The sequence below is a fragment of the Thamnophis elegans genome, chromosome 10 (genome assembly GCF_009769535.1).
Source record: "Thamnophis elegans isolate rThaEle1 chromosome 10, rThaEle1.pri, whole genome shotgun sequence".
NCBI lineage: Eukaryota > Metazoa > Chordata > Lepidosauria > Squamata > Colubridae > Thamnophis > Thamnophis elegans.
Genome location: NC_045550.1, coordinates 16,039,597 through 16,066,233, shown reverse-complemented (window position 1 = coordinate 16,066,233; position 26,637 = coordinate 16,039,597). Strand labels below are relative to the sequence as shown.

Genomic DNA, 26,637 nt, shown 5'->3' with positions numbered 1-26,637 from the left:
TTTGCATCCCTGTAATTTTTTTTTTTTGCAAATTATTTTGTGTTTGATCAGTAATAATTGAAGTTTTGGAATCACAAATATAAACCTTATTGATTTCTTTTGAGACTGAATTTTTGAAATTCTCCCTGAAAAGCTTTTATGAACTTAAAAAATGAATCTTTTGAAATCCACAACATATCATATTTATTTTGTCTGGCATGAGTGAAAAATGTAAGGGTGAAAATGACAATTTTTTAAAGGGATGGATGTCTTGCAGAAGAAATTGTAAGCTTAATGAGAAAGCTTTAAACACTAGCTAAGTTTATTATTTTGAGCTACGTTTGTTTTGAGCTCAGCTTTTGAGCTCACCTTGTTTGTAAATAATTGGATTTTCATATTCACTTTAATTTAGTTTAGCAGTGGTGTATGTGTAACTATCAGGTCCTGAAGTACCATAGTTATCAGGAATTATTTATTTCATATTTAATCTGCCTTCTAAGCAAAGGGCATTAACAGTACAATCTGATTCTTAGTTGTCCCCTTTAACTCTTCATTATTTTAATAGGGTATAGAATACAAAGATAGGTGAAAATAACATGTACCAATGACCTACATAATAGTTTCAGACTGTTAACAAATACATTGTTTGGCTTAAATTAAAAATGCACAAGGACCAATTTAAATGATTATGGCTATTATTATCTCCATTTTGTAATGGAATTCTGTTTTCTGATTCCTCTTATTTTAGGATTCAGCAGTCTGGCAGAAATAATTCATCAGAATGATTTGGATACTTCAACTCTTATTTTCACCACTCCCTACTCCTGCTTTGATTGGTCTTATTACTTTTGGAACAACAATTTTTCTATGGTTGATAACAAAACCCAAACCAATTGTAATGCCTGTTGACCTCAACAATCAATCTATTGGCACTGAGGTAAAAGAAATGCTGGGTCTCTTTATAAGTGAATTTTGTGTTTCCTCACCACCCCAAATGTGGCCTTTCCATTAAAAGCGTCCGGCTTCCAAAGAAGTGATCATAGTGGGGACTTAGTCTGGCACTGGCTATATTTGACAACTAAGTCAGAAAAACATGAACTCAGATTGGTTAAGGGGTTATGAAATGCATTTTCTATGGAGATACAAATTAACAGTAATGATTCCTTGATGTAGGGAGGAGGTAGAAGAAGTACACTTATTCCTGAAGGAGAGCTTCTGTCTTATTACTTTGAGGATGCAAAAACTTTATATGAAGGATTCAAAAGAGGACGTTCTGTATCAGGTGAGTGGCTAAATAGTCCAAGAACATTGATACATCAAATCCTATGATCATTGATGTCTAGATACTTTCTATCCTGGTATTAATTTGAATGGTTGGCCTTGCATCCTATCACAATTGAAATGGATTGTGTAGCACTTTTCATTTTGTGGCATTTAACAACAGCTTAACAATAAAATGCTATGGAAGGATTCCTTTTGGCATATTGGTTTCTAGTTGCATTGGAAAAACTATAGATCATGATCTTTCTAGGATATTTATGGTTAGGGTTCAAAGGCTTTTGCCTTTGAATCTGAAACACAACACAGATCTGATGAAGGATTAGTTAATTAAATATTTCCCTGATTTCAGCTATCCATGCATATAACTTAAGATACTTTTTTGACTTACAGTACTAGGGAGAAGAACAAACATAGCATCTTCCCCATTAACATATCCTTTATTTATTTATTTGTATTCCATCTTTATTATTTTTACAAGTAACTCAACATAGAGGACATATCCAGCACATCCTCAGATTTTCCCTACAACAATCCTATGAGGAGGTTGGGTGGGCTGAGAAAGAGTGCCTGGCTTAGCCATGAAAGCCTTCAACCCTAACGGGAATAGCTCATCACAGATAATTTATTTATTTGGCCTCATTTCATTGGCCCACAAGTACTCAGTGTTGCTATGCTTAAATAGATCAAAATATGAAGCTTCAGTTACCTTCATGCTGTTTATTCTCTCTTAATTAAGGCACTTCATTATTTAACTATGACAATGAACAATAGAAAATAAAAGCTATTGGAAGATTTCTAATAAGTAATAGCTCTTGAAATGACTTTATATATTTTTTAAAACTTCTCTAATCAACATTCAGACAGAGTATAATATAATTCTTTAAATGGAAATATATTCCTGTACATTTAAACCAAAATGTTTAATATTACAGATAAACCATTGTTAACCCTTGCACTTTAAAAGCACTGCTTAACAGCAACTATATTTGAAATTTTATTGAAAGTTCCATTAAATTAAGCACACTGACATTCAATAATTTTCAGTATTCCTTAAGCACACATTTTTCTTTTTGCAGAAAATGGTTCTTGCTTAGGATATCGAAAACCAAAGCAACCATACCAGTGGCTATCTTATCAGCAGGTTGGTTCTAGAGAAATTTGTATGAAGAATCCAAACATTTTGCAAATATGAAGAACAACCAATTTTCACTTCTATCTATAGGTCCTGGACAGAGCTGAATATTTGGGATCAGGCCTTTTGTACAAAGGATGTAAACCTTCATCGGATCAATTCATTGGCATCTTTTCTCAGAATAGGCCAGAGGTACTTTGTTGAACTATAATAGTTATCTGAACTGGTTAATTTAATTACGGGTAGTCCTTGATTTAATAGCTACAGTTGGGACTGAAATTTCAGTTGGTAAGTGATGTGGTCATAAGCAAGTTCATCACCATGACTGGGTCCAATTTTATGATTATTTAACCATGGTCATTAAGCGGATCATACAGTCAAGTGAATGAGGCTTTCCTGATTTATTTTGTTTGTTGGAAGACATCTAGGAAGGTCACAAATTACAATCATGTTACTGGGCAATGCTGTAACTATCATAAATGTTAGCCAGTTGCCAAGCACTCACAATGAGTAGTACAATGGTTGTAATATTGAGGATGGGTGATAAATTACTTTTTCTCAGGTTGTCATAACTTTGAACTGTTGCTAAACAAATGGCTGTACATTGAGGACTACCTGTACAATAAATGAAGACAACTGACTGAATTCTTGGCATTCTTCTGATTAAAAGTTTTTTATTTTTCCATTTTCATAACATATAATCACATGTATACTATTACATAACCAACATCATATTGTATTGTTAAATGTTTACCTCAATTCATCTTACCAACAACTCCCAAAAACCAATTATTGGCTCTTCTGCTCTACATACACCATATTTGCACTTTATCAATCATTTTCTTTTCCCTCTCTCCTCCCCGTCCCTATCTCCTTTTTTCCCTGTCCTTCTCTTCTCAACTTCCCCCTCCTCTCTCCTTCTTCTCCCTCCCCTTACCACTCCTTATTTCTCTCCTTCTCTTCCCCCTCCCCTTGCCCTCTCTCCCATCTCTTCTTCCCTTACCTTTCTCCTCTACTTCCCACTCTTCATTTCATTTACTTGTGTATTTCAGCTTCTTAGCAAGCTCCCTTTTATGTTGATGGTATTTATAATTCTTTTTCAATATGCATATTTAATTTTTCTCCTCTTTTTTAGTAAAAAAGTGATATAACAGAAAAGTATACATGTATAGTCGTGTTTTTTTTTAAAAACCAACCTAATTTTGGTCGAGCTGTAGACCTGGTTACAATTCCCAGCTATTCTCTTCATCTTTATATAGATATATATCCTTATATGCACCCAATTTGTGATTCTGTCTTTTTATCACAATAGTTTCCCATTGTAGGTATATTTCATATTCCCTCTCCATTTTTCTATACCTTGAATTAGATTACCTTTAGTTATCTCTAGATGACAATCTTCGCTGTTTGGTGTTTATTATACTTCCCTTAATATATTATATAAAGTAACAAGCAATAAACATCTTACTTTGTTCATCATCTTAAAGTTCTATATATGTCCATGTTACATAGATTTTAATCCATGCTTAGTTGTCCTTCTATTATCATATTCACTCAATTCACAACTCAATTTAATTATCATGTTAAAAAGGTAAATCACAAATCTCTGCTTTACAAGCTCCCCATATGTTTCATATTTATCCATATTCCATATATTCTAACTTTATTTAGTTATCTTTCCATTATTATGTTCAACCAAATAGAAAGTCCCATTTTATTATCATATTTAGGAATAAAGCCCTTATTTTAACTTTATATTTTCCCATATAGTAGTTTCTAATTATCTGGGTTTTTTCCTGGTAAGTCTTTTGTCCCACTTCTTTGTTCCTGTCTTCTCCCTTTTCTTTATTTTAGCATATCTACTCCCTTCAAATTTTCCCAGGTGACCAAAGGAATAATTTATATTTCTCTTTGTTGGGGGGGGGGGGTAACCTCTTGCTTCAATTTTCCTTATACCACTAACATTCTCCAAGATCACTTTTGTCAGCTTTCTTTTCCCTTTTGTTGGGTCACCTCCCCTTTTCACAATTTTCCCTACACCATTGCCAGGATCAAAGGAGTTTTTTGTCTGCTTTTTATTTCCCTCCTCTTCTACCCCTTCAATGTCTTGCCCCCTTTATTCTTTCAGTACTTCTATAGCTATCTGCTTCTCTGGATTCAAAATTCTAATTAGGCTTGATTTTACTGATTTATGTATATTCTTTAAAATTCCACATAGTTCTTCAAATTCCCAGTTTTCCATGATGTCCAATTCTAAAGTCACAGTTAATTATATACAGTTATGTAGTTCTTATTTCAGAGTTCTGTTCCACCTTAAGTTTGTCTGCTTCAATTGCTGTGGGGAAAAATGATGGTGGCCATCTTAGTCTTTTGTTCTTCCTTAATGTCCAGATCCAAAATTGCAGTTAGCTATACAAATCCCACTTCAAGACTCTGGAGACCACCTTAAATTCAAACCAGAAGAGAAGCTGGGGTGATCTTACTCTTTTGCTGAGTGAATAAAAGGAAGAAGAAAGCAAACCCCCCCCCCAAAAAAAAACCAGCCCTTTATATTTCCCAGTTTGGATTCCGTTATTATTTTGTTGTTATTCTTTCCCTTACCGGGTCTGGTCTCTTGTAGCTGCTCCCAATATATCTCTTGAAACAGGCCTGGGAGAGTCGGGTATTTTCCTTTGCCTCCTACTTTTCAAAGTTCTGATTTATGGCAGTTGGTTAATTAAAACTTCTCACACAGTCAAAGTTAGGTTATCAGTTATCAGTAAGAAGAAGTTGTTCTCCTCCTCCTCCTCCTCCTCCTTTTTTTGGTGGGGGGGAGTTAAGATTTATCAATTGGAAAAAATTCAAACAGAATAAATCTTTCAAAGTGTTTGGTTTCTTTTTTAAATCCAAAACCAAGTTTAAAATTTATATTTAAGTGGGTTTGTCATTTCTCTGCTTCCTCTTTTCTGTCCAAAATTGTTTCAAAAATAACTTTTGGGGAGCTGGTGTTTCAACCCTCCATTTTCCCTTTCTTTCTTTTTTTGGAAAAGTTCCAATCTGACCATCAATATTATTTATGTTCTCAAGATTTATTTGCCGTTTCCAGGTTTTCCTGTTCAACTCTTCTGAACTCTCCTGTTGTTTCTTTTGATTTGACATGAAGTTCTGCATCTTGTTAGCCATATTTATAGGCTGTAGTCCCGACTTCGATTCAAAAGACAAATCTCCGACCTGCGAGGGATCTGTTGCCTCCCCCTGGGTCTAATGAGACACTGTCCTCTTCGCCCACCCCTCCAGGGGGTTCAGGTCCAAATGGACCTCGAATTTGGTTTGTCAAACAGGGTTCATGTGAGGCTCTTGAGAACAGCCCCCCCCATGTCTGTCCAGCTGAAGAACTTCCTGTCAACTCCCTGAATTCTTGGCATTCCCAGTACATATATTATTCCTCCCTCCTAGATAAACTGGACAGGAGAAACAGCTAGATGAACTAATTCTATTATATTATAAGGCTATATTAACAGAATCTTGGCAATACAAAAAATGCAGACTTCTTGCTGTCAATTTTAACTGCTTGATCCATTATTTTGGGTCCTTCTTAAGTTTCTTCCTCTAACCATTAAATCACTGGGACTCCAGCCACTGTTGACTGATTATTTTCTAAGCAGGGTGTCTTCCCCTCACTCCCCTGGGCCATCCACACATTAAATGATATATAATATAGAGGATTTTCTTTCCCTACTATGTTTGAATTATTATTGTTTAGTGTTGGATAAAATAATCCAAGTGGAATTGGAATTCTGACTATTTTTATAGAATTAATATGTGCTGTACAAAAGATTTTCTAAAGAGCATTTAGTATGTTCTGTTTACACAAGTGCTGCAGTTACTTAGTACTCTGACAGGAGAATGATCAGCCTGAATATAGAATGATATGTTCTCCCCCCCTCCCCATTTTCCTACATAGTGTATCATCTCAGAGCTTGCCTGCTACACTTACTCAATGGTAGTAGTTCCCCTTTATGATACTTTGGGTGCAGAAGCAACTGTGTACATTGTCAATAAAGGTAAGACTTTTCCTCTGAATGGGGATTCATTCATTCATTCATGGAGAAAATCCAGAAATGGAAACATTTCATCAATTTCTCAAGTGTTTGTAATTCCAACTATTAATAATAATAATGATGATGATGATGAGGAGGAGGAGGAGGAGGAAGAGGAGGACAATGATGACGATTATGGTAAAGTCAAGCAGTGGTAGTACCAATAGTAATAGGTGCCTTGGGTGCAGTCCCAAAACAACTGCAGTCCCAAAATAATTGAACACCATAGGCATTGACAAATTTGCCAATAGTCAATTGCAGAAGGCAATTGGAATTGCTTGGAATTGCTTCCACCCTGCGACGATATCTGTAACACCATCAAACATCCAGATTTGCCTATCCCAGGTCTTTGGTAAGGACTCGATAGGTAGACAAAAATGCCAAACCCGGACTGAACATCCGGCTGATTGTGCAAATAACAACAACAACAAAGTCATAAGCTGAATACAAGAAGGAAGTAATTGAGAAGCGAGCTGAAAATTGGAATAGCAAAGCTATACATGGCCAATACTTGAAAAGTATTGAAGGCAAAGCTGACCAAAAGATAACTTGGAATTGTTTAAGATCAGGAGTACTGAAAAAAGAAACCGAATGCTTTATTTTGACAAGCCTTAGCTACAAATTGCATGAAGGCAAAAATTCAGCATGATACCACCAACAGCAAATGCCACCTTTATAATGAGAAAGATGAGATAGTCAACCATTTGATCAGTGGGTGCAGCAAAATTTCACAAACTGACTACCTACAACGCCATGATCAAGTTGCTAAAACCATTCACTGGAAACTGCCAGAAGTTTGGATTTGAGTACAGCAAAACTGTAGAAAAATAAATTGTTTGTTGTCCCAATTATAATTGGAGCCCTTGGAGCAATACCTAAAGGGCTACCTCGCTATTTGGAAATTCTAAATTTATCAGACTTGAACATTCTGATTCTACAAAAAACCACACTACTTGGAACAGCTTATATCCTCCAACATTACCTTAATAGTTCTTAGATCCTTGGTTAGGACTCGAGCTGTTGAGCTACCAACCAGTCCCAAAGGCCATGAATCTCACCAAAGATTAACCACATAATAATTATTATTATTATTATTATTATTATTATTATTATTATTATTATTATTTTCCAGGGTGATTCACTTTCACCTCTTCTCTTCATCATCGCAATGATCCCACTATCAGTAATCTTTAAAAAAATGAAATTAGGCTACCAAACAGCCAAAAAAGCTGAAAAAATTTCGCATTTACTATATATGGATGATTTGAAACTCTATGGAAAGTCAGAAATAGAAATCCAATCATTGACAAATACAGTCCGAGTATTTAGCACCGATATTTCAATGCAGTTTGGCATGGAAAAATGTGCCACTGTATCCATAAAAAGGGGCAAAATCACTGCATCTGAAGGAGTTGAAATGCCCAATGGCCAACTAATTAAATGCAAAGAAAATGAAGCCTACAAATACTTAGGCATTCTGCAGTTGGATAACATCAAGCATGGAGAAGTAAAAACTATTGTCAGGCGAGAGTACACCAACAGAGTTAGGAAAATTTTGAAATCTAAATTGAATGGTGGAAATACAATCAAAGCCATAAATACCTGGGCAATACCAGTTATAAGATACACAGCTGGCATAGTTAACTGGACACAAGCTGATTTGGACCTTTTGGACCGAAAAACCAGGAAACTAATGACAATGCACTACAGTTTACATCCACGTGGTGATACTGATAGACTATATCTGCCCCGAAAATCAGGTGGCAGAGGATTATTACAAGTGAAGCAAACAGTTGAAGAAGAAAAACATGCATTATTTAAAAGAAAGTCAAGAACATCTATTAATCGAAGTAAAGAACAAAAATCTACTGAAGGCCCAACAGACAAAACAAGAATACAGAAAAGATGTGATAAAATCAAGAATGGAGAGTTGGCAGAACAAAGCACTGCATGGTCAATTTCTGGAAAAAATAAAAGTTAAAGTGGACAGTGAACAAACTTGGTTATGGTTAAAAACAGGTACATTAAAGAAAGAAACAGAGTCACTAATCCTGGCTGCGCAAGAACAAGCTATCCGCACAAATGCCATTAAGGCCAAAATCGAAAAATCCTCTGATGATGCCAAATGCAGACTTTGCAAAGAAGCTGACGAAACTGTTGATCACATACTCAGCTGCTGTAAAAAAATCGCGCAGACTGATTATAAATTGCGGCACAATTCAGTAGCACAAATGATCCATTGGAATTTGTGCAAAAATTATAATATTAAAACAGCAACAAACTGGTGGGAACATCAGCCTGAAAAAGTCACAGAAAATCAGACGGTCAAGATCTTGTGGGATTTCCGTATACAAACCGACAAAATACTGGCGCATAATACACCAGACATCACACTGGTTGAGAAAAATAAGGTCACAATCATAGACATTGCAATACCAGGTGATAGCAGGGTCGCCGAGAAGGAACATGAAAAAATCGCAAGATACCAGGACTTAAAAATCAAAATTCAACGACTATGGCACAAACCAGCAGTGGTAATTCCAGTGGTAATTGGCACACTGGGTGCTATTCCAAAAGCACTGGAATTACATTTAAAACAGTTAAAAATTGACAAAATCACCATCAGTCAAATGCAAAAAGCCGCACTGCTTGGATCTGCACGCATATTACGAAAATACGTTACGACGTCCTAGGCCCCTGGGTGGGGCCCGACTAGTAACCAATGCCAAATCCGGCGAAACAACTGGCCGCTGTGATACAATTGTATAATAATAATAATCTGTTTCTTTATTCATTTTCATTTAGTGGATTTTTACCCTGCCTCTCTACAAGAGGTGGTCCATGTGCTGCCATCTTCCTTTCTTCCCACAACGATATTATAAAGTAGATTTTGCTGGAAAACAGAGTTACCTAATGAACTTCTATAGCTGATGATGATTTATACGATCTGAAGAGAAACCAGAGTATAGCTGATGATGGATGGCAACCTTGTTTCCAGAATTTTATGCTTTAACCGGTACTCCCCAGAAATTAACCATTACTCCAGATTCATTAGTTTATTTATAACTTGGGCAATTATATCTTTTAATATCAGTCTGGTTCAGCATATTAGAAATAAGGTAGATTCAAGGCTTTTACTAACTGAATCTGTGGAATAACATCAAAAATATTAGATTCTGGAACTTCATTTAGCTTAATAAAGTCGGTATCACAATAACAAAAATAACAATGAAAATTCAGTTGGAGGTAAAACTAATTGGTTCTTTAATTTCAGTGATTAGATGACCAATAATGCTTTACTTGTAAAAAAAATCACAATCACAACAATGAATCACAACTTAGCAATAAAGCTTGTTAAGATTAATTGTACAGAAGAGGTTTCTCTTGGGATAAGTATATTCATAATGGGCTTCCTTTGCCAGTCTAGACAAGCCGCTTTCTCCCTTAACACATGGAACAAGCTTCAGAAGATCACACAGTGGTAGCTTGATGGTCCTTTCATAAAGCTATATATATAAGGGATAATCAATTTAATAATAATTATTATTAATAATATTAATGAGGGAGATTGTTGGGGACAATATGCTGACTTTGCAAACCACTTAGTGCTGTAAAGCACTGTCAAGTGGTATATAAGTCTATGTGCTATTGCTATTAATACCCTCCTTCCCACTATTTTCCTGCATTAGACCAATCCAAGAGGGAATCTTAATAATGTTTATTTGAGAAAGTAGAAAGATTTGCCTCTGCTACTAGCACAGTGCTCTTAAAACAACATTTTGAGGCACTTGAACACATGTTTTGCTTCCTATATTTGGGAGGGATGATGGAATGAATATGGATTAGGACTAGGCAAATCCAAAATTGTATCAGTCATATATGTTTGAGTGTCCTTTCTGATATTCCCTGATGCTATCAAAAGTAGGCTGCCAAATCCTGACAGCACAAGCTGCAAAATAAAGTCTATCCAAAGTAGTTATTGAAACTGTTACAGAGACAAATAGCTTTGTTACTTAATAAGATGCCAATGACAAAAACATCAAAGGGAAGCATTCTAGTAAGCAAAATCTCTCCTTGTGTTCATATTTCCTCATCTCCCACCTGGAAGTTAGATGAAACATTCTAATTGTCTGTATTCTTTTAGCTGACATCTCAACAGTGATTTGTGATAAACCCGAAAAAGCAGACGCAATACTGGAGAACTGCAAGGAAGGGAAAATGCCAGTACTAAAGACAATTATTCTGATGGATCCTTTTGATGGCAGCCTAAAAGAAAAAGGAGTTACATTGGGAATTGAAGTAGTTTCTTTTCAAGCAGTTGAGGTATTGGATTGATTTTTCTAAGAAACCATTGCTTTGACTGAAATTGAGAATTAGCCTTAAATCTAGTAGATTAGACATGTTCACTAAAGTCTCTCTTTGTAATATAATCTTGAGTCTTAGAACAAGTAATACTAAATGTTATGTTCAAAGACCACTAATATATTCTAATGCTTTTGGAAGAAGTTGACCTATTTGAGAAATAGAATATAAAAACATGCTATGTGTATTCTTTTTCCCCCTAGTTTTTTAAAAATAAAAACTCTTGCTATATGTATTCTTTTTAGTTTTTTTAACCAAAAGTATAGTATTTGACCTATATAGTTATGACTTCACTGGACATTGCACATACCCATCCTCCTCCTAGTCTTATATGCATTTTTACAAACATTATCAGGCAGATTCTGGTGATGTTACAATGTTATCTCAAATTTTTGAATCTAATCATTAATATCATACAGTCATTCCTCTCTATTTTGCCTTGCAATATCAAATAAAACACTACATTATATTGTATTGATTCTTGATAGCTATGATTCTCCCAGAATAGAAGCTTCATAGAAGGGTAAATTAAATGAACTTGTCACCTTGAAGTCAATTCTACCATGACTTTAATATTAAAAAATATCTCTAGCTCTTTACACTTTTATATAAGAAGAACACCTTATTAGGTATACAGCCTTTTAATCCATGATTTTGTGTCACACAGAGGTCTTTTGGAGAAACTGGCAAAAGTAGATGGAATGGTATATCTCTTCTACTATTTCTAATGTGTCACATTTAGGAAACATGCCATTGATGGTATAGTTGTTAATTATTATCTCCAGCTGTTTTACAATAGTCTATATTGGTAGGCCACCATATTCCCCAGCACTGAATTATATAATTCAAGTTTGCTTTATGTAATAAACTGTGGGTAGTCCTCAATTTAGGATGACAATTGAGTCCAAAACTTCAATCGCTAAGCAAGTCAGTTGTTAAGTGACCAGTGCCTTTTATGACCTTTTTGATCATTATTAAGAAAATCACTACAGTTGTTAAATGCAGTCATTAGTGAATCTGGCTTCTTCTATTGACTTGGTTTGTCAAAAGCTTCCTAGGAAGGTTGCAAATGACAATCCCAGGACAATATGTTGCCAAGCATCCTAAGTTTGATCATGTGACTTCAGGGATACTGCAAGTCATATGTATGAAAACTGGCCATAAGTTATTTTTTCAGTGTTGCTGTAGCTGTGAACAATTATTAAATGAATGGTTATAAGTGGAGGACTATCTATATTTTATTGGTCCTGAGTCTCCCCACATTTAGATATAACAAGTTATCAATTTGGAAATTTAGTTATTTAGGAAAATGTCATTGAAAATATTTTTACGAAGTTTCTTCAAGTGTAGTTTTTCCTCCTTTTCCATACAGGCACTAGGAAAAGACAATTATAGCAGACCAGTTGTAAGTACTAATTTTTCCCTTCACTTCTCAATTTTTGCCCATTTATGACCAGGTGTAATATTAAATACCCCTTTGGATTAAATTGTTATCTCATTTCAGCCTCCCAAACCAGATGATCTTTGTGTTGTTTGTTTCACAAGTGGCACAACAGGTGGGTAATTTGAAGGAATATTAGGCCAGATGTCTTATTTATTTAAATAATATTTGACCTAAATATAATAATATATTTACTGATTGAACAAAAATGCTTCCAATATAGCTTTTATGGATGCACTGAGATTCAAAGGGCAAAAATGAATTCTGCCAAGTCAGATGTATCTTAAACCAAGTCTTTCACCATGATTGTATGTTAATTACTGGAATTCAGAAAAGATGCATGTCTTTCAAAGGTTTCTTAACAGAAGTAATGTGTGTACTCTTAATCTGTTGTTTAGTTTTGTCCTTTCAATCTGGATCAGCCTTAAGAATTGTTGATGCTATTTATTTAGATTTTGAAAGGTTATCACTATATATACCTTTGAAAGGTATCACATAATTGCTGGTTTTGACCCTTTGAATAGCAAATTGTCGCAGTAAACTGAGGGCCTAGATTGTTAGGGGCAATATGCCATAAACCCTTTAGAGAAGGCTGTAAAGCACTGTGAAGTGGTATATACTCAAAGTCTAAGTGCTATTGCTATTAATGCAGACATGAGAGTTGGCACTTATTTTGCATTCTTTAAAAAGTCATTTTATTGTGACTTTGCTATTAGAATCATGTAATATATTGTATAATTTAAAAGTCCTGATTAATTTACCTGCAATCACCTTTTTTAAAAGTATGTTAAACCTGTTGGAGAAAAGACAAGAATCTTGATTCCAAGTGTGTTCTAATCCAGATAGCAGAAGTTGCACCCAATTCGCATCAATTTACCCCAGGCACCTGCTATTCTTTTGTAATACTTTAAAATTTCAAGAACAAGAAATAGTGGGGGAAGGATGATGGGCACCACACTTAATTATATAACTAATGCTAATAAAAGTTAATCATGCAGAGAATAGTGGGTGCTTCAGAGTAAAATTTGGCAACATTTGAAAAAGCACAACCAATATGCTTTTAATCTAGATTGAGTTTAGTCCTCTAGTTTTTGAGAGCCAAGAATATATTTGTCCCAAATATCTTTTTAGGTAACCCTAAAGGAGCTTTGTTAACACATGGAAATATTGTTGCAAATTCTGCTTCCTTCCTGAAGATCATAGAAGTAAGTTGTAATATGTTTTTAACTGTTGTCAGTTCATGAATTTTAGAAGGACAACTTTTGTTGTCATTTTACAACAACTGAACTAACCAGCACTATGATCCCAACTATTGATTTTTTTTTCTTTCCCCAGAAAAGTGCTGATTTTGATTCATCAGATGTAACCATATCATACCTTCCTCTAGCTCATATGTTTGAAAGAGTAGTGCAGGTAAATGCCTTTCTAAATTGTATTTTCTAAGTTGTGTTTTTCCATAAATCAAAGCTCTGCACATTTTTACAGTGGCCTGCATACTTAGCACACATAAATAGCAGAATTTCAACTGCATTGTTGTGGCTCTCATATTGACTCCGTTACATTTTTGGACCATTCCTTGCAGACCCACTGTATATCATGCTTTTTCTTGATTTTTAAAAACTCTTATGTGGATTAATTTAGGCAATATATGTCATTTACAATTTAGAATAACTTTATTGTCACTTTAAATGCTAATTGGCATACATTAAAATGAAATTTTGTTGCATACAGCTCTCAAAGGATCACCACTTTCAATATATAACTAAATAACTAACTAAATAAATAAATATTATGCATATACCCACATATATTATATGACACAAAGAAACAACACAGTCTAGTTCAGATGTATACTTGTACATGGCAATAAAAAGGAATCTTGTGAGTTATAAGGCAGATCGCATAGGAAACAAGACTGTTGTAGTCTTGCTAGAAATACTTTGAAATCTCCTCCCTTTTAATTTATGGTTTGCCCTTATTACCAAACATGTGATGCTTTTATGTGGATTAGGTTCCTTGGTTACAAGAAGAGCAAAACTAGTTCTTTCCATATATATGGGAATGATTGAACTGTTAGAGTCACACCTTTAATCTGTATGATCTGAAAGTGGTTTCCTATTCATTCTCTTTGTTGTGATTATAATCAGTAGTCTCATTTTCTCTCTAATCATGTCAGCTCTATCTAATCTGATTTCTGGATATCAGATAACTCTTACAATATGGGAACGTATAGATTTGCAGAAGGTTGAACTCAATTCTCTCATTGCCTTCTAGACTACAGTGTACAGCATTGGAGGAAAAGTGGGATTCTTCCAAGGTGATATAAAACTTCTTGTAGATGACATGAAAGCACTGAAGCCAACACTATTTCCAGTAGTGCCCCGGCTGCTCAATAGGATGTATGACAAGGTAAAAAGTGTGTTCTGATACAAAACCATCTTCCCTTAAACAGCTACAGTTATTAACAAATATGGTTAAGCTTAAATGCCATGATAACCATGCATTGACAGAAATAGAAGCATATTTTATCTGTTGTTACCACAAAAAATCTGCTTTAGAGAATTAAGGAGTCAGAAGAGAATATATGTAGCTTAGGTATTAGCTATGAAATCCTTGGTGCTCTCTGATCTTGGTTGTTTGCTTACAGACATTTTATTACTGAACTAGGTAACACTATCAATGCTAGTGAGTGTGAAGTTTGCTCTCTGTTTAAATACAGGAGCCTGCCAATATTGGTAGATGTGATTTTCTCCTTGTTATTTCTTTAGGTAGGATATTATTGATTGATTGCTTGTCTGCTGTTAATCCCTGCTGATCTGGGGGTTGGTTGCTGGAAATAATGTATTTTTCAACCTTTGCCTCTACCTACTTTCAGTTTGATAGACAAATACACTAACAAATCAGAGGAATATCCATGGGATCCCCAATCTCAAGATTTACAGCAGAAATTGTAATACAACTTCTAGAAACCATAGCAGTCTCATGAATACAACCCAAAATATTACTCTGATATACCGAAATAATAAAAAGAACAGAGAACAGAAAAAGAAAGAGAATATGCATGAAACATCAACTAGCAGTCAGAAGATGCAATGAAACCTCCTTCATCTCATAATACATTACCAGACTCAGCCATAATTTCAGTTGGGAATCTGTGAGCATCCTAGACTAAAGTAGACTAACTAAATTCAAAAATGTTAGGGAATGCCTGGAAGATTGCTATTGGACAAATTATCCATTACATATAGTGATAAATGATATTTACATATCATTTGGAGGGACAGTAAAAAGCTAAGAAAAAAACAAAAAAGACAGAACACATGCTCCCCAGCAACCAATGCCCAGATAAGCAGGGATAAACATAAGGTGACCAGATTTTCAGATTGGTAAAGAGGGACACCTTTGAATGGGAGGGGGGGGGCTTGATTAAAAATTTTATACGGAGCAACAAAAATTTTCATATAATGCAAAAATAGTATTGTAATTTTTTTTCAACATAACTACAATTTACAAATATAAATTGTAACTCTTGCCAAACATCAAAATTTTGATCGCGTGACCATGAGGATGCTGCAACGGTCGCTAAGTGTGAAAATGGTCGCTAAGTGTGAAAAATGGTCATCAGTCACTTTTTTCAATGCCATTGTAACTTTGGTCACTATACCACCTTTCTTGCCACAGTTCTTAAGTGAATAACTGCAGCTGGTACTTTGTATTTTGGATAGAATCTTTTTTTAAATAGTCTAAGACAATTTAAAAAAAGAATCCACAAAGAATAAAACTATTTTAAAAAATCCTATGCACAATAAATAAAATATTATTTTAAAATACATTAAAAAATAAAAGAAAAAACCCAGTTCACTTACCAGCAGGCACAAGTGAACACTCCAAGTCAATCCAGAATGATATAGATGTTAATACAAAGAACTGAGCAAATTAAAATGGTGAAATTAGTCAGGGAAATATTTTTCAAAGAAACTTTGTCACCATTTTTTTTCCACACGAGCCGACCTCCAACCTCCGTGCCCCTCCCCTCCGGAAAATCCAGGAAGTAACACTCGCGGCTTCTCTAGCCAAGCATTTCCTGGAGCTCTATGGTACTTGGTCATTTTTTCTTATAAAATGAGGTAAAAGGGGCGGCGGGGGGTCCGTTTTGTTGCTTTAACATTTTAATATCTTCAATAAAATTACTGAGAGAGAGGTTAGTTAGACAGAGTGTCTTTTGTCTTGCCCCGGTTAGGATTTCTTAAGCAAATCCACTGGGCTTTCAACATGAAGCCAGAAAATCGGGACTTTTTAAAAACGCCCCGGGACACGGGACAAATTGTTATAAAGCGTGACTGTCCCACTGAAATCGGGACATCTGGTCACCTTAGATAAACACCAGACAAACAATCAAGGTCCTGATCGGATTTTATGGAGGGAGTTTCAACTTGTCACTCCTGAGGAAGTGGACAAGGCCATGGGAGCGGTGAGTGCCTCCACCTGTTTACTGGATCCGTGTCCCTCCTGGCTAGTCTCGGCCAGCAGGGAGGTGACACATGGCTGGCTCCAGAGGATTGTTAACACCTCTCTTTGGGAGGCATCCTTCCCGCACCCCCTAAAGGATGCGGTGGTGAGACCCCTCCTTAAGAAACCTTCCCTGGATCCAGCCAATTTGAACAACTATCGTCCAGTCTCCAACCTCCCATTCGTGGGGAAGGTTGTTGAGAAGGTGGGGCCTTTCAACTAATGAAACAGATTATCTGGATCCCTTTCAGGCCTGGTTACGGCACTGAAACTGCTTTGGTCGCGCTGACCGATGATCTCTGACGGGCCAGGGATAGAGGTCATTCCTCTATCCTAATGCTTCTTGACCTCTCAGTGGCCTTCGATACCATCAACCATGGTATCCTTCTGTGACAGTTATGGGAGGTGGGAGTGGGAGGCACCGTTCTAAGGTGGTTCTCCTTCTACCTCTTGGACAGGTCGCAGTCAGTGTTGGTTGGGGGACAGGGATCGACCCCTAGGCCCCTCAAATATGGGGTGCCGCAGGGTTCGGTCCTATCCCCCCTCCTGTTCAATATCTACATGAAGCCGCTGGGTGAGATCATACGCCAGCACGGGATTAAATATCATCAATATGTGGATGATACTTAATTGTATCTGTCCGCCCCGTGCCAACTCAGTGAAGCAGTTGAAGTGATGTGCCAGTGCCTGGAGGCTGTCAGGGTCTGGATGGGAGCGAACAAGCTTGCACTCAATCCAGAGAAGACTGAGTGGCTATTGATGTTGCCTCCCAAGGATGGTCCTGACATTCCACCTCTTAGCCTGGGGGGCGAAGTTATCCGCCCCTTGGAGAGAGCTCACAATTTGGGTGTCCTCCTGGACCCACAGCTGACGTTAGAACACCATTTGTTGGCTGTGACCAGGGGGGCCTTTGCCCAGGTTCACCTGGTGCACCAGTTGCGACCCTATCTGGACCGGGAGGCACTTCGAATGGTCACCCATGCCCTCATCACCTCAAGACTGGATTACTGTAACACACTCTACATGGGGCTGCCCCTGAAGAGTGTCCGAAGACTACAGCTGATCCAGAATGCAGCCGTGCAAGTGATAATGGGTGTACCTAGATACACCCATGTTACACCTATCCTCCGTGAGCTGCACTGGCTTCCCATCGGTCTCCAGACCCACTTCAAGGTGCTAGTCATTACTTTTAAAGCTCCACATGGTATTGGACCTGGCTACCTGAGAGACTGCCTCCTGCCATTCACCTCCCAACGACCAATAAGATCACACAGGTTGGCCCTCCTCCGGGTGCCGTCGACCGGACAATGCCAGCTGGCGGCTCCCCGAGGGAGGACCTTCTCTGTAGCTGCACTGGCCTTGTGGAACGAGCTACCTGCAGAGATCCGGACACTCACCACTCTCCCAGCCTTCCGTAAAGCAACCAAGACCTGGCTATTCCGGCAGGCCTGGGGCTGTTGATTAATTTCCAGCCCCACTTGATGAAATGGATGTTGTATTAATTTTAATATTGTATCTTTTAATGTATCTTGTTTTTGTTGTGAGCCGCCCAGAGTCCCAAAGGAGTGGGCGGCATACAAATCCTATTAAAGTTAAAGTTAAAAGCAGAAAACAATGCCCTAATCAAAGAACTATCAATGAGAAAGCCACACTCCACCAACACTGGCTGGCAAGTGACTTTGTACAAACAAGGAGCAAACTTGCATTGATGATGTTACTTGGGTAATGAGACACTTGAAAACAAACAACCAAGCTCAGACAACACCAATGACTCCACAATTAAGGGGCTCTTGGGGAATGGTGTGAGAAAGGAAGAATATAAGATTCATTGCTTAATTGAGTTCATACCACAAATTAAGCTATATTTTACTGATGAGTTGTTAAATAAATCATAACTAGTTTGCTTTAAATAATATACAAAAGTTATTTGCAAACTACAGTGGTTAGATTTGTAAGTACAATAAATCAAACAAAGCACATTATACTTTAGGGTGTTCATTCAAATAACACTAGATGTATTGTAGTCAGATCAGGTTTTCTCTAATCACTTTTAATCAACCACTTGATACAGCAGCACAGTTTTAAATGAATGACAAATTAACCAATTCTCTGGATTTGTCAGTCAGCTGTATCAACATTCCATTCCGATTAGAAAAATAATTGGTTGTAGGGAAGCATTGATATCAATGCATACCAGAGGTGGGTTTCTTCCGGTTCAGATCGGTTCAGCTGAACTGGTAGTGGTATGCTGGCCTGGGTTGCAGAACCGGTAGCGACCTAGGCTGGCCATGCCTGTGAACCGGTTCCCTGGTTGCCGCCGCCATCTTTTTTGGAAGTTCTGTGCATGCGCAGTACAATTTCCATTAGATTATGCTTGCACATGCAGCACACATCTAGCGCGTGCACATGAGCGAACCAGCGGTAACACCAGCTAGAACCCACCCCTGATGCATACCATAAAGTAAGAACCAAGTTTATTTTTGTGAAAATCAGGTAGACTTTCTCATTATGTGAACTAATATTTTGCAGATTCAAAGTGGTACCCAAACAAGATTCAAGCGACTACTGCTAAATGTTGCTCTAAACAGAAAACTTGCTGAAGTGAAGCAGGGCATTGTCCGAAACAATAGCATATGGGACAAACTAGTATTTGGCAAAGTTCAGGTATATGTTCCTCTTTACACTTTATTTAACTATTTGTTATTAAATTTATATGTTACCTAACTTTCCAGAGGCAACTCTAGGTGACTTATAATCACCCAATTAAAATGCAATATAAAACATTAAAGCAATAAATGGGGACATTAAATTTAAATTTTAAATTAAAAGTTCGATTAAAATAAAATTGACCAGGATGAAAAAGGAAGAAGCAAAATGTGCTTTGGGAGGAGGTGGAACATTATCTAATATACTTTTGTCAAGGTAAATAAATACAAGGCAAGCTATATAAAACTTATGTTATTATTTCTTTCAAAGTGGCTTGACATCCTGATTCTTTTTTATTGCTGGACAGGAAGTGACAGGTGGAAAGCTGAAAGCAATGGTAACTGGTGCTGCTCCAATATCTCCGCCTATCCTACAGTTCTTCAGAGGAGTCTTTGGCTGTCATGTAAGTGCAGAATTCTGAAGGGATGGCTTGGCTTTCCAGTTCTGTTAAAGCTGATCTCTGGCTAAGAGGTGCACAAGGCAGTAAGTCAATGACTGACCTGAAATGGTGGTAGTGATCAGGATTCAGGACTATTCAAGTTTATATGCTTCTGTTTTAATGGAACTGTCACAGAACTGTCACTGTAAAAATATGTGAATTTATAACCTTGAGGATTGAGTTGGGTTGAGCAACTGTATTATTAAGTTATTGTTTTTTTAAACAGGCCTATCAATATTGCAGTCAATGAAAAGCCACAAATTCCTTGGCTTTTCTCTCTAAAAATAAGTGGGCAGTAGGCACAAGTTGGTTGGTTCTCCCCTTTCCCATATCCCCAAAATGGTAATGAAAAGTTGTAGTTTGATGAAAATTTACCTTTTTTAAACCTAAAATCATTTTCTTACTGCTGCTTCTACTACCATGGAAGTACTGTTACACTTGTTTCATTGATTCGATTTGTATGGCCATCCTTCTCAGCAAATGACTCAGGCAGTGAACAATTGAAAGCAAAGTGTCATCAAAGTCACAAAAATTAAAATACACAGCAGCAGACATAGATAACACTATTAATGGTTGTTAACACAACCAGAAGATGGGACCATTTATTTCGTCAGTATAGGGTTACAGTAATTTCTGCCAGAGATTTAATAATCTGTAATTAAAACGATCTTGTCATGATCTATGCTAAAAACACAGAACTGCAAGTGAATCTCAAGAACTGTATAAATCAAGCTTTTCTCTTCCTAATCAGATTGTAGAGGCATATGGTCAAACAGAATGCACAGCTGGCTGCACAGTCACAATGCCTGGAGATTGGAAAGCAGGTGGGTTTCTTAAATTTTCATGTTAGGATCATTTAGAATTGAGGAGATTATTTTGGAAATATATGAGTTATGGTGGTTTTCAAATCAGGGTCAGACGATAATATTAAAGTTTGCTTCTAGTTTAAGCGTGTGTAGGAATTTCCATTCGGAATTGCACCTTTTAATTCTTTTAATCTTATTCTAATAAATTTTACAAAATTTATACAAAAAACACCAGTCGCATAGATTGTCACACTGTTTTGGGTTGTGTTCTTTAGGTCATGTTGGACCTCCTCTACCCTGCAACATCATTAAATTGGAAGATGTCCCAGAAATGAATTATTTTGCATCAAATAATGAAGGGGAAGTAAGTATATTTTTTCTAATATAACATTATCTGAATTTAGCTTTTTGAACCAAAAACAATTGAACAGTAACACTGTGTACATTTCATAGGTGTGTATTAAAGGGACAAATGTATTCAAAGGTTATCTGAAAGATCCTGAGAAAACAGCAGAAGCACTAGATAAGGATGGATGGCTTCATACTGGAGATATTGGAAAATGGTTGCCGGTAAGCAATTAATAATGGAATGTTTTGGCTTCTACGTTGTACTGTTAATAATTGTAGCAAGTAAGTTATAGAAAATATATCTTAAGCAGTTTTCAGGTGCTTAAAAGTGTTGCTTTGCAAAAAGAATTACTATTATACTTGGAATATTTTAAGATAAAATGAGATAATACCAAAGTTAGGCTTAGTCTTCATATTTCCTCCTGTTTGTACAATAATATGGATGACCTTAAATAAGAGCAACACTTAATGTAATGAAATATGAAATATGATTATACACACACACACACACACACACACACACACGATTTTAAAAATCCCTGAATATTTTTATTTTTTGTTAAGACTTGAAGTAGAAAGGCAGAATATATTTCAAGAATACCTACCTTATTTAATGTCCCAAATTCATTAGATTTTTGGCTGGTATACTTTTTTCTTCATTTTCTGTCAGTCGAGACAAGGATCTAGTAATCAGTATATCAGTAGGGGAAAAATAAATTCCTTAACGCAACCTTATTTATAATAGTTAATTTCTAGACTTGTATGGCAACTAAAGATCAATATGAAGATTTCAAATATTAAATCATGACATAACATAAATGTGCCCACCTTAATGTTAATTGTAGGTCATCAGGGCCCAATGTATTACTGATTCGGACCAAAATAAAGGGCATCTTAACTTAATGTTTGGAAATCTAGCTCAGAAGGCTGTGCATGGCAAAGCAGTAACTGCAAGTTGAAGTTCTCTATAACTATATATGTAACAAACACAGGTTGATCTTGCGATTGTTTTCTTTGCGTGCTAAGTGGTTTCTTGTATTAACTATTAAGCAGTAACTATTTGGTGGCCATTTAAGGTATGCAAAAAAATCAGTGCCTAAAATATCAATTTCTGGAATCTCTTTAACCAAAAAAAACCTGTCATCAGTTTCCAATTTTGACTGGGAATGGTTTTGGAAGCCTTAAAAGCTGGGTAGTGAGTGGTTAGATATTGTAATTACCTTTTAAATCTTGCATGTTACAAAACCTGAATTTCAGGTATTAAGCAATCATCCATCATTATTAAAATAAGCTCCTCACAAGTGTTACAGGGCACAGTAAGAACATCTGTAATTGATTCCATTTTTTGTTGTATGAATTATCAATTCCCATTTTATTACATTCTTTTGTAGAATAAAGCATTGAAGATAATTGACAGAAAGAAGAATATCTTCAAATTATCCCAAGGAGAATATGTTGCACCCGAAAAGATTGAAAACATCTACATCAGAAGTTCTTCTGTAGCACAAGTCTTTGTGCATGGAGATAGCCTTCAGGTAACAACATGTTCCTTTGGGAGTTCTACCTTGATTCCCAAAGGCTGTTCTCTCCATTGCAAGATTACTTTTCAATTTTTAATTATGGCTTTCAAATAAATGACATGCTCAAACAAATTTTAACCAAACATGAAATCTCTTCCCCCAAAAGGAGGGATTTTGTATGTTTCAGAGAATATCTTGAGGATAAATACTTTCTTTTCTAAGGTGACTAAAATTTGAATGTCTATTGCTTCCGAAACAGTCTTTCTTGGTGGGTATAGTAGTTCCTGATGAAGAAACTCTTCCAGCATTTGCAGAAAACCTGGGAGTAAAAGGTTCATATGAAGATCTTTGCAAAAATTCAGTAAGGACATACATTTTACTTTATAAAGAATTAAAAATTCCTCAATTTGTAAGATAAAAATGTTTGAGTTAAATTTTATAATTTAAAGAGAGCGGAAGTGACGCAGTGGTTTGAGTGCAGTATTGCAGGCTACTTCAGCTGACTGCTAGCTGTAGTTCAGAGGTTCGATCCTCATCAGGCTCAAGGTTGACTCAGCTTTCCATCCTTCCAAGGTGGATAAAATGAGGACCCGGATTGTTGGGGGCAACTTGCTAACTCTGTAAACCACTTAGATAGGGCTGTAAAAGCAGTATGAAGTGGTATGTAAGTCTAAGTGCTATTGCTATAATTAAATGTTATATAAGGTGTTAGTTATTTAGGTTCACAAGTCACGCAAGCTACAATATGGTTATTTGATTTTGGATGAACACATTATAAAGACCTCCACTGTAGCAGTGGTTTCAATAGGAAAACTATCACGCTTTAGCATAATGTATAAATGTGTCAGTATACATGGTAGGAAAAAAATGCATGTCCTGAAATATCATTACTTATCAAATCAGAACAGGAACCTCTTATGACTTTTGCATTTATTTATGCCATAAAAATTGTCTAGTTGCCAGATTAAATTTAAACAAAATAACTAGAAATGGGAGAAAAAAGGCTGTCCAATAGAACAATGATTCTAAATCAACATTTAGCATTCCAAAGTGACATTATAGAATGAACTGAAAGTTTATGTGTAGGTTACATATTGATATCACTTTGCATTGTTTTTATATATTTGCACTTTGAGGAGCATTATAATCTTCCATGGAGTTGTTCAGAGCAAAACTGATAGTTTGTTGGGTATTAATCTAGGAAAGATCTTGCATTGTATTTAGCTCCGAATAGGCCAGAGGTACCTTGTGGAAATTATAGTTTAGGACTATAATAATAACCAGTAACCTGAACTGATTATTTAATTACAGGTAGTCCTCAATTTAATATTATAACTGGGATTAGAATTTCTGTTGCTAAACAAGGCACTGGTTAAGTGAGTTGTGCCTGATTTTATGACCTTTTTTGACACAGTTGTTAAGGGAATCATGTGGCTATTAAGTGAATCCGGCTTCCCTCATTGACTTTTCTTGTCAGAAGCCAGCTGTGAAGGTGGCATGAGGCACCATCGCATGGGCCTGAGATGCTATAACTGTCATAAATGCATGCTGGTTGCTAAGTGCCCCAAAATTGATCATATGATTGTAGGGATGTTTGTAAGTGCAAGAACTGGTCATAAGTCATTTTTTAAGTCCTGTTGTTATTTGAACAGGCCTAAATGAATGATTGTAAATTGAGGATTACTTGTACGTTTTGTGTATCTATGTAGCACGAGTTGATAGTTCCTGATATCTCTAATATGAAAAAATAAAATGTCTTTTAATTGAGAAAATCAAATCTGTAAAGGAAAAATATGAGATATTGGTGTAAACCAAATTCATCTTAGTGGATTAGGGTATGAGAGAAACGATTTCCATTAATAAGCTGACTAGGAAGAATTAATTTATAGAAGAAATTTTAATGACATTTCTTAACATTTATCCGCAAACATTTCAAGTGGAAAGTTTGAGTTTCTTTAATTGGTGTACCATGCAGAAAGATTAACCAGGCTTACTACTTGTTTTTGTTTGTTTGTTTGTTTGTAATGTAAGTATTTTCAGTCTATATTTGACTTACACTTTCAAAAAATCAGTTTTATATACATTTAGGTTAGTATTATTTTTTAATATTTAAAGTGATAAACTGTTAACAGTTAAACTTTAAATATTGTTTCAATTTTTTAAACTTCCATTTTGTTTCAAGGTAGTGAAAAATGCTATATTGAAGGAAATGAACAATTTGGGAAAAGAAGCTGGCCTTAAGACCTTTGAACAAGTAAGTAATTATCTAGGAAATTGCTGAAGATGATGGTTTTTGTAATGAATTCAAAGAAGAGTAAAAAAATAATCAATGGAGAAAGTATTGTTTTCTCTATATTAAATTTCAACTCTCACTATGATGAACACCTAACAGTTGTGCCATCCTTAAATTTTCCTTCTACTTTGCCCTTCTGAGATTTGATATGTAGGATGAAGAATTGTATAATGTAGTTTCATTGTATTGAAAAGATGGTTGATTTTATAAACAAAAAAAGTGCCATAATACCTAATTTGGAACAGATTCTAATACCAGGATATGTTTGGTGATCATAAATCCTGGCACATTTTGTGATTCCTAGATGTTCTAATGAAGTCAAATTAATCTTATCATTTACAATGGATTTCTAAAAGACTTCAGAATTCTTAATGGCATATTTCTGATATTCTGAAGCACATAGTTTGAATCTCCATTCTTGGCCTTTGACAAATAGCAAACAATTAATACAATAATAATTATGTTTTGGAGGAATTCTTGAATGGTAATGCTTCATTTCCAGAGGTGGGTTGCTGCTGGTTCAGCCGGATTGGGCGAATTGGTAGTGGCGGTGGCAGGTGGCTCGGCCCACCTGCCCAGATGTTTCTGCACATGTGCAGAAGTGTTGTGTGATCGCACACGCGCACACAAGCAAACCAGTAGTAAAATAAATTGCAACCCACCACTGTTCATTTACCATATTATTCCAAATTGAGTTAGCTCTTGGATCCCTGATAGGAATATACATTCAGTGGAAGATAAATATTCCATAAATATGAAAATGAAATGAAAATGTCAAACTGGCGGCCTGCAGGCTGGATGCATCATGCATAGGCCATGCCCATCCTAGCTTCACAAAGGCAAAAAAAATGCAATACATCATGTGACGTGATTGAGTTTGATACTTGTGCTATAGACTGTTCCCTCTGTTACATTATTCTTTGATTTCATATTTGTCAATAAAATGGTAACTCATGGTAGTTATATGTGTCAAACATTTTTGATTATGACAAAATATTTTCTCCACCAGGTGAAATACATCTACCTTCATCCAGAACTGTTTTCAGTTCAAAATGGACTCTTAACCCCAACACTGAAATCAAGAAGATCAGATCTCGTCAAACACTTCAGGAGTCAAATTGATGCTCTTTATGCTTCTGACATGTAAAAGAATGAAGGTCACCTTGATTTGGACATATTGACAGGGGATTATGAAAGTGCCTAACTGGCAAAGGAAACTCCTAAAAGAAACCAATAAACATAGTATGTGTGTATTGTTAGGAGGTTAGAGTGTCCCATTTAGAGTTACATGCACAGGAAGACAAAGCAGACTGAACTGGCTTCAATTATTTAAAATCCCTGGGGAAACTATTTTATTGTATAAACCTAATTGAAATGGAAAAGTTTTAAATTGTTTAAAAACATATTTAAAAACTTATGGGAAAACATTGAACTCTATCACACCATTAAAAGAATATGACATTATATTTGTTTGATTAAATTGTTATGGCATACAGTAGATATTAACTACATAACAAGGATAATGTAATGTATAATGTTTGGGGGATTCTGTCATATCTAAAACTGTAAAATACACTTCTTTTACCTTTAGTATGTACCACTCATAGATGAGCACTTACATATATTAGCATCAATTGTATATACGTATGTTTTAAATTGGTATATCCAATTCTGCTAAAGCACAAAATGACTATATTTGCTAACTGAAACTTGCATATGAAAAAACTTAGTAAAATAAAATA

The 26,637-nt window shown here is 35.9% G+C and overlaps 1 protein-coding gene across 1 annotated transcript; it reads left to right on the top strand.

Moving 5' to 3' along the window:
• Positions 1–733: 733 nt before the first annotated feature.
• Positions 734–26,637, top strand: ACSL5 (acyl-CoA synthetase long chain family member 5). Its single transcript, XM_032225450.1, has 20 exons — positions 734–916; positions 1,153–1,261; positions 2,337–2,401; positions 2,483–2,584; positions 6,336–6,435; positions 10,616–10,794; positions 12,206–12,238; positions 12,338–12,389; positions 13,406–13,479; positions 13,610–13,687; positions 14,549–14,683; positions 19,313–19,447; positions 19,797–19,892; positions 20,680–20,752; positions 21,010–21,098; positions 21,188–21,304; positions 22,474–22,617; positions 22,862–22,963; positions 24,785–24,856; positions 25,905–26,637. The coding sequence occupies exons 1-20, from the start codon at positions 761–763 to the stop codon at positions 26,040–26,042; spliced, it is 2,049 nt and encodes a 682-aa protein (XP_032081341.1). The 5' UTR covers positions 734–760; the 3' UTR covers positions 26,043–26,637.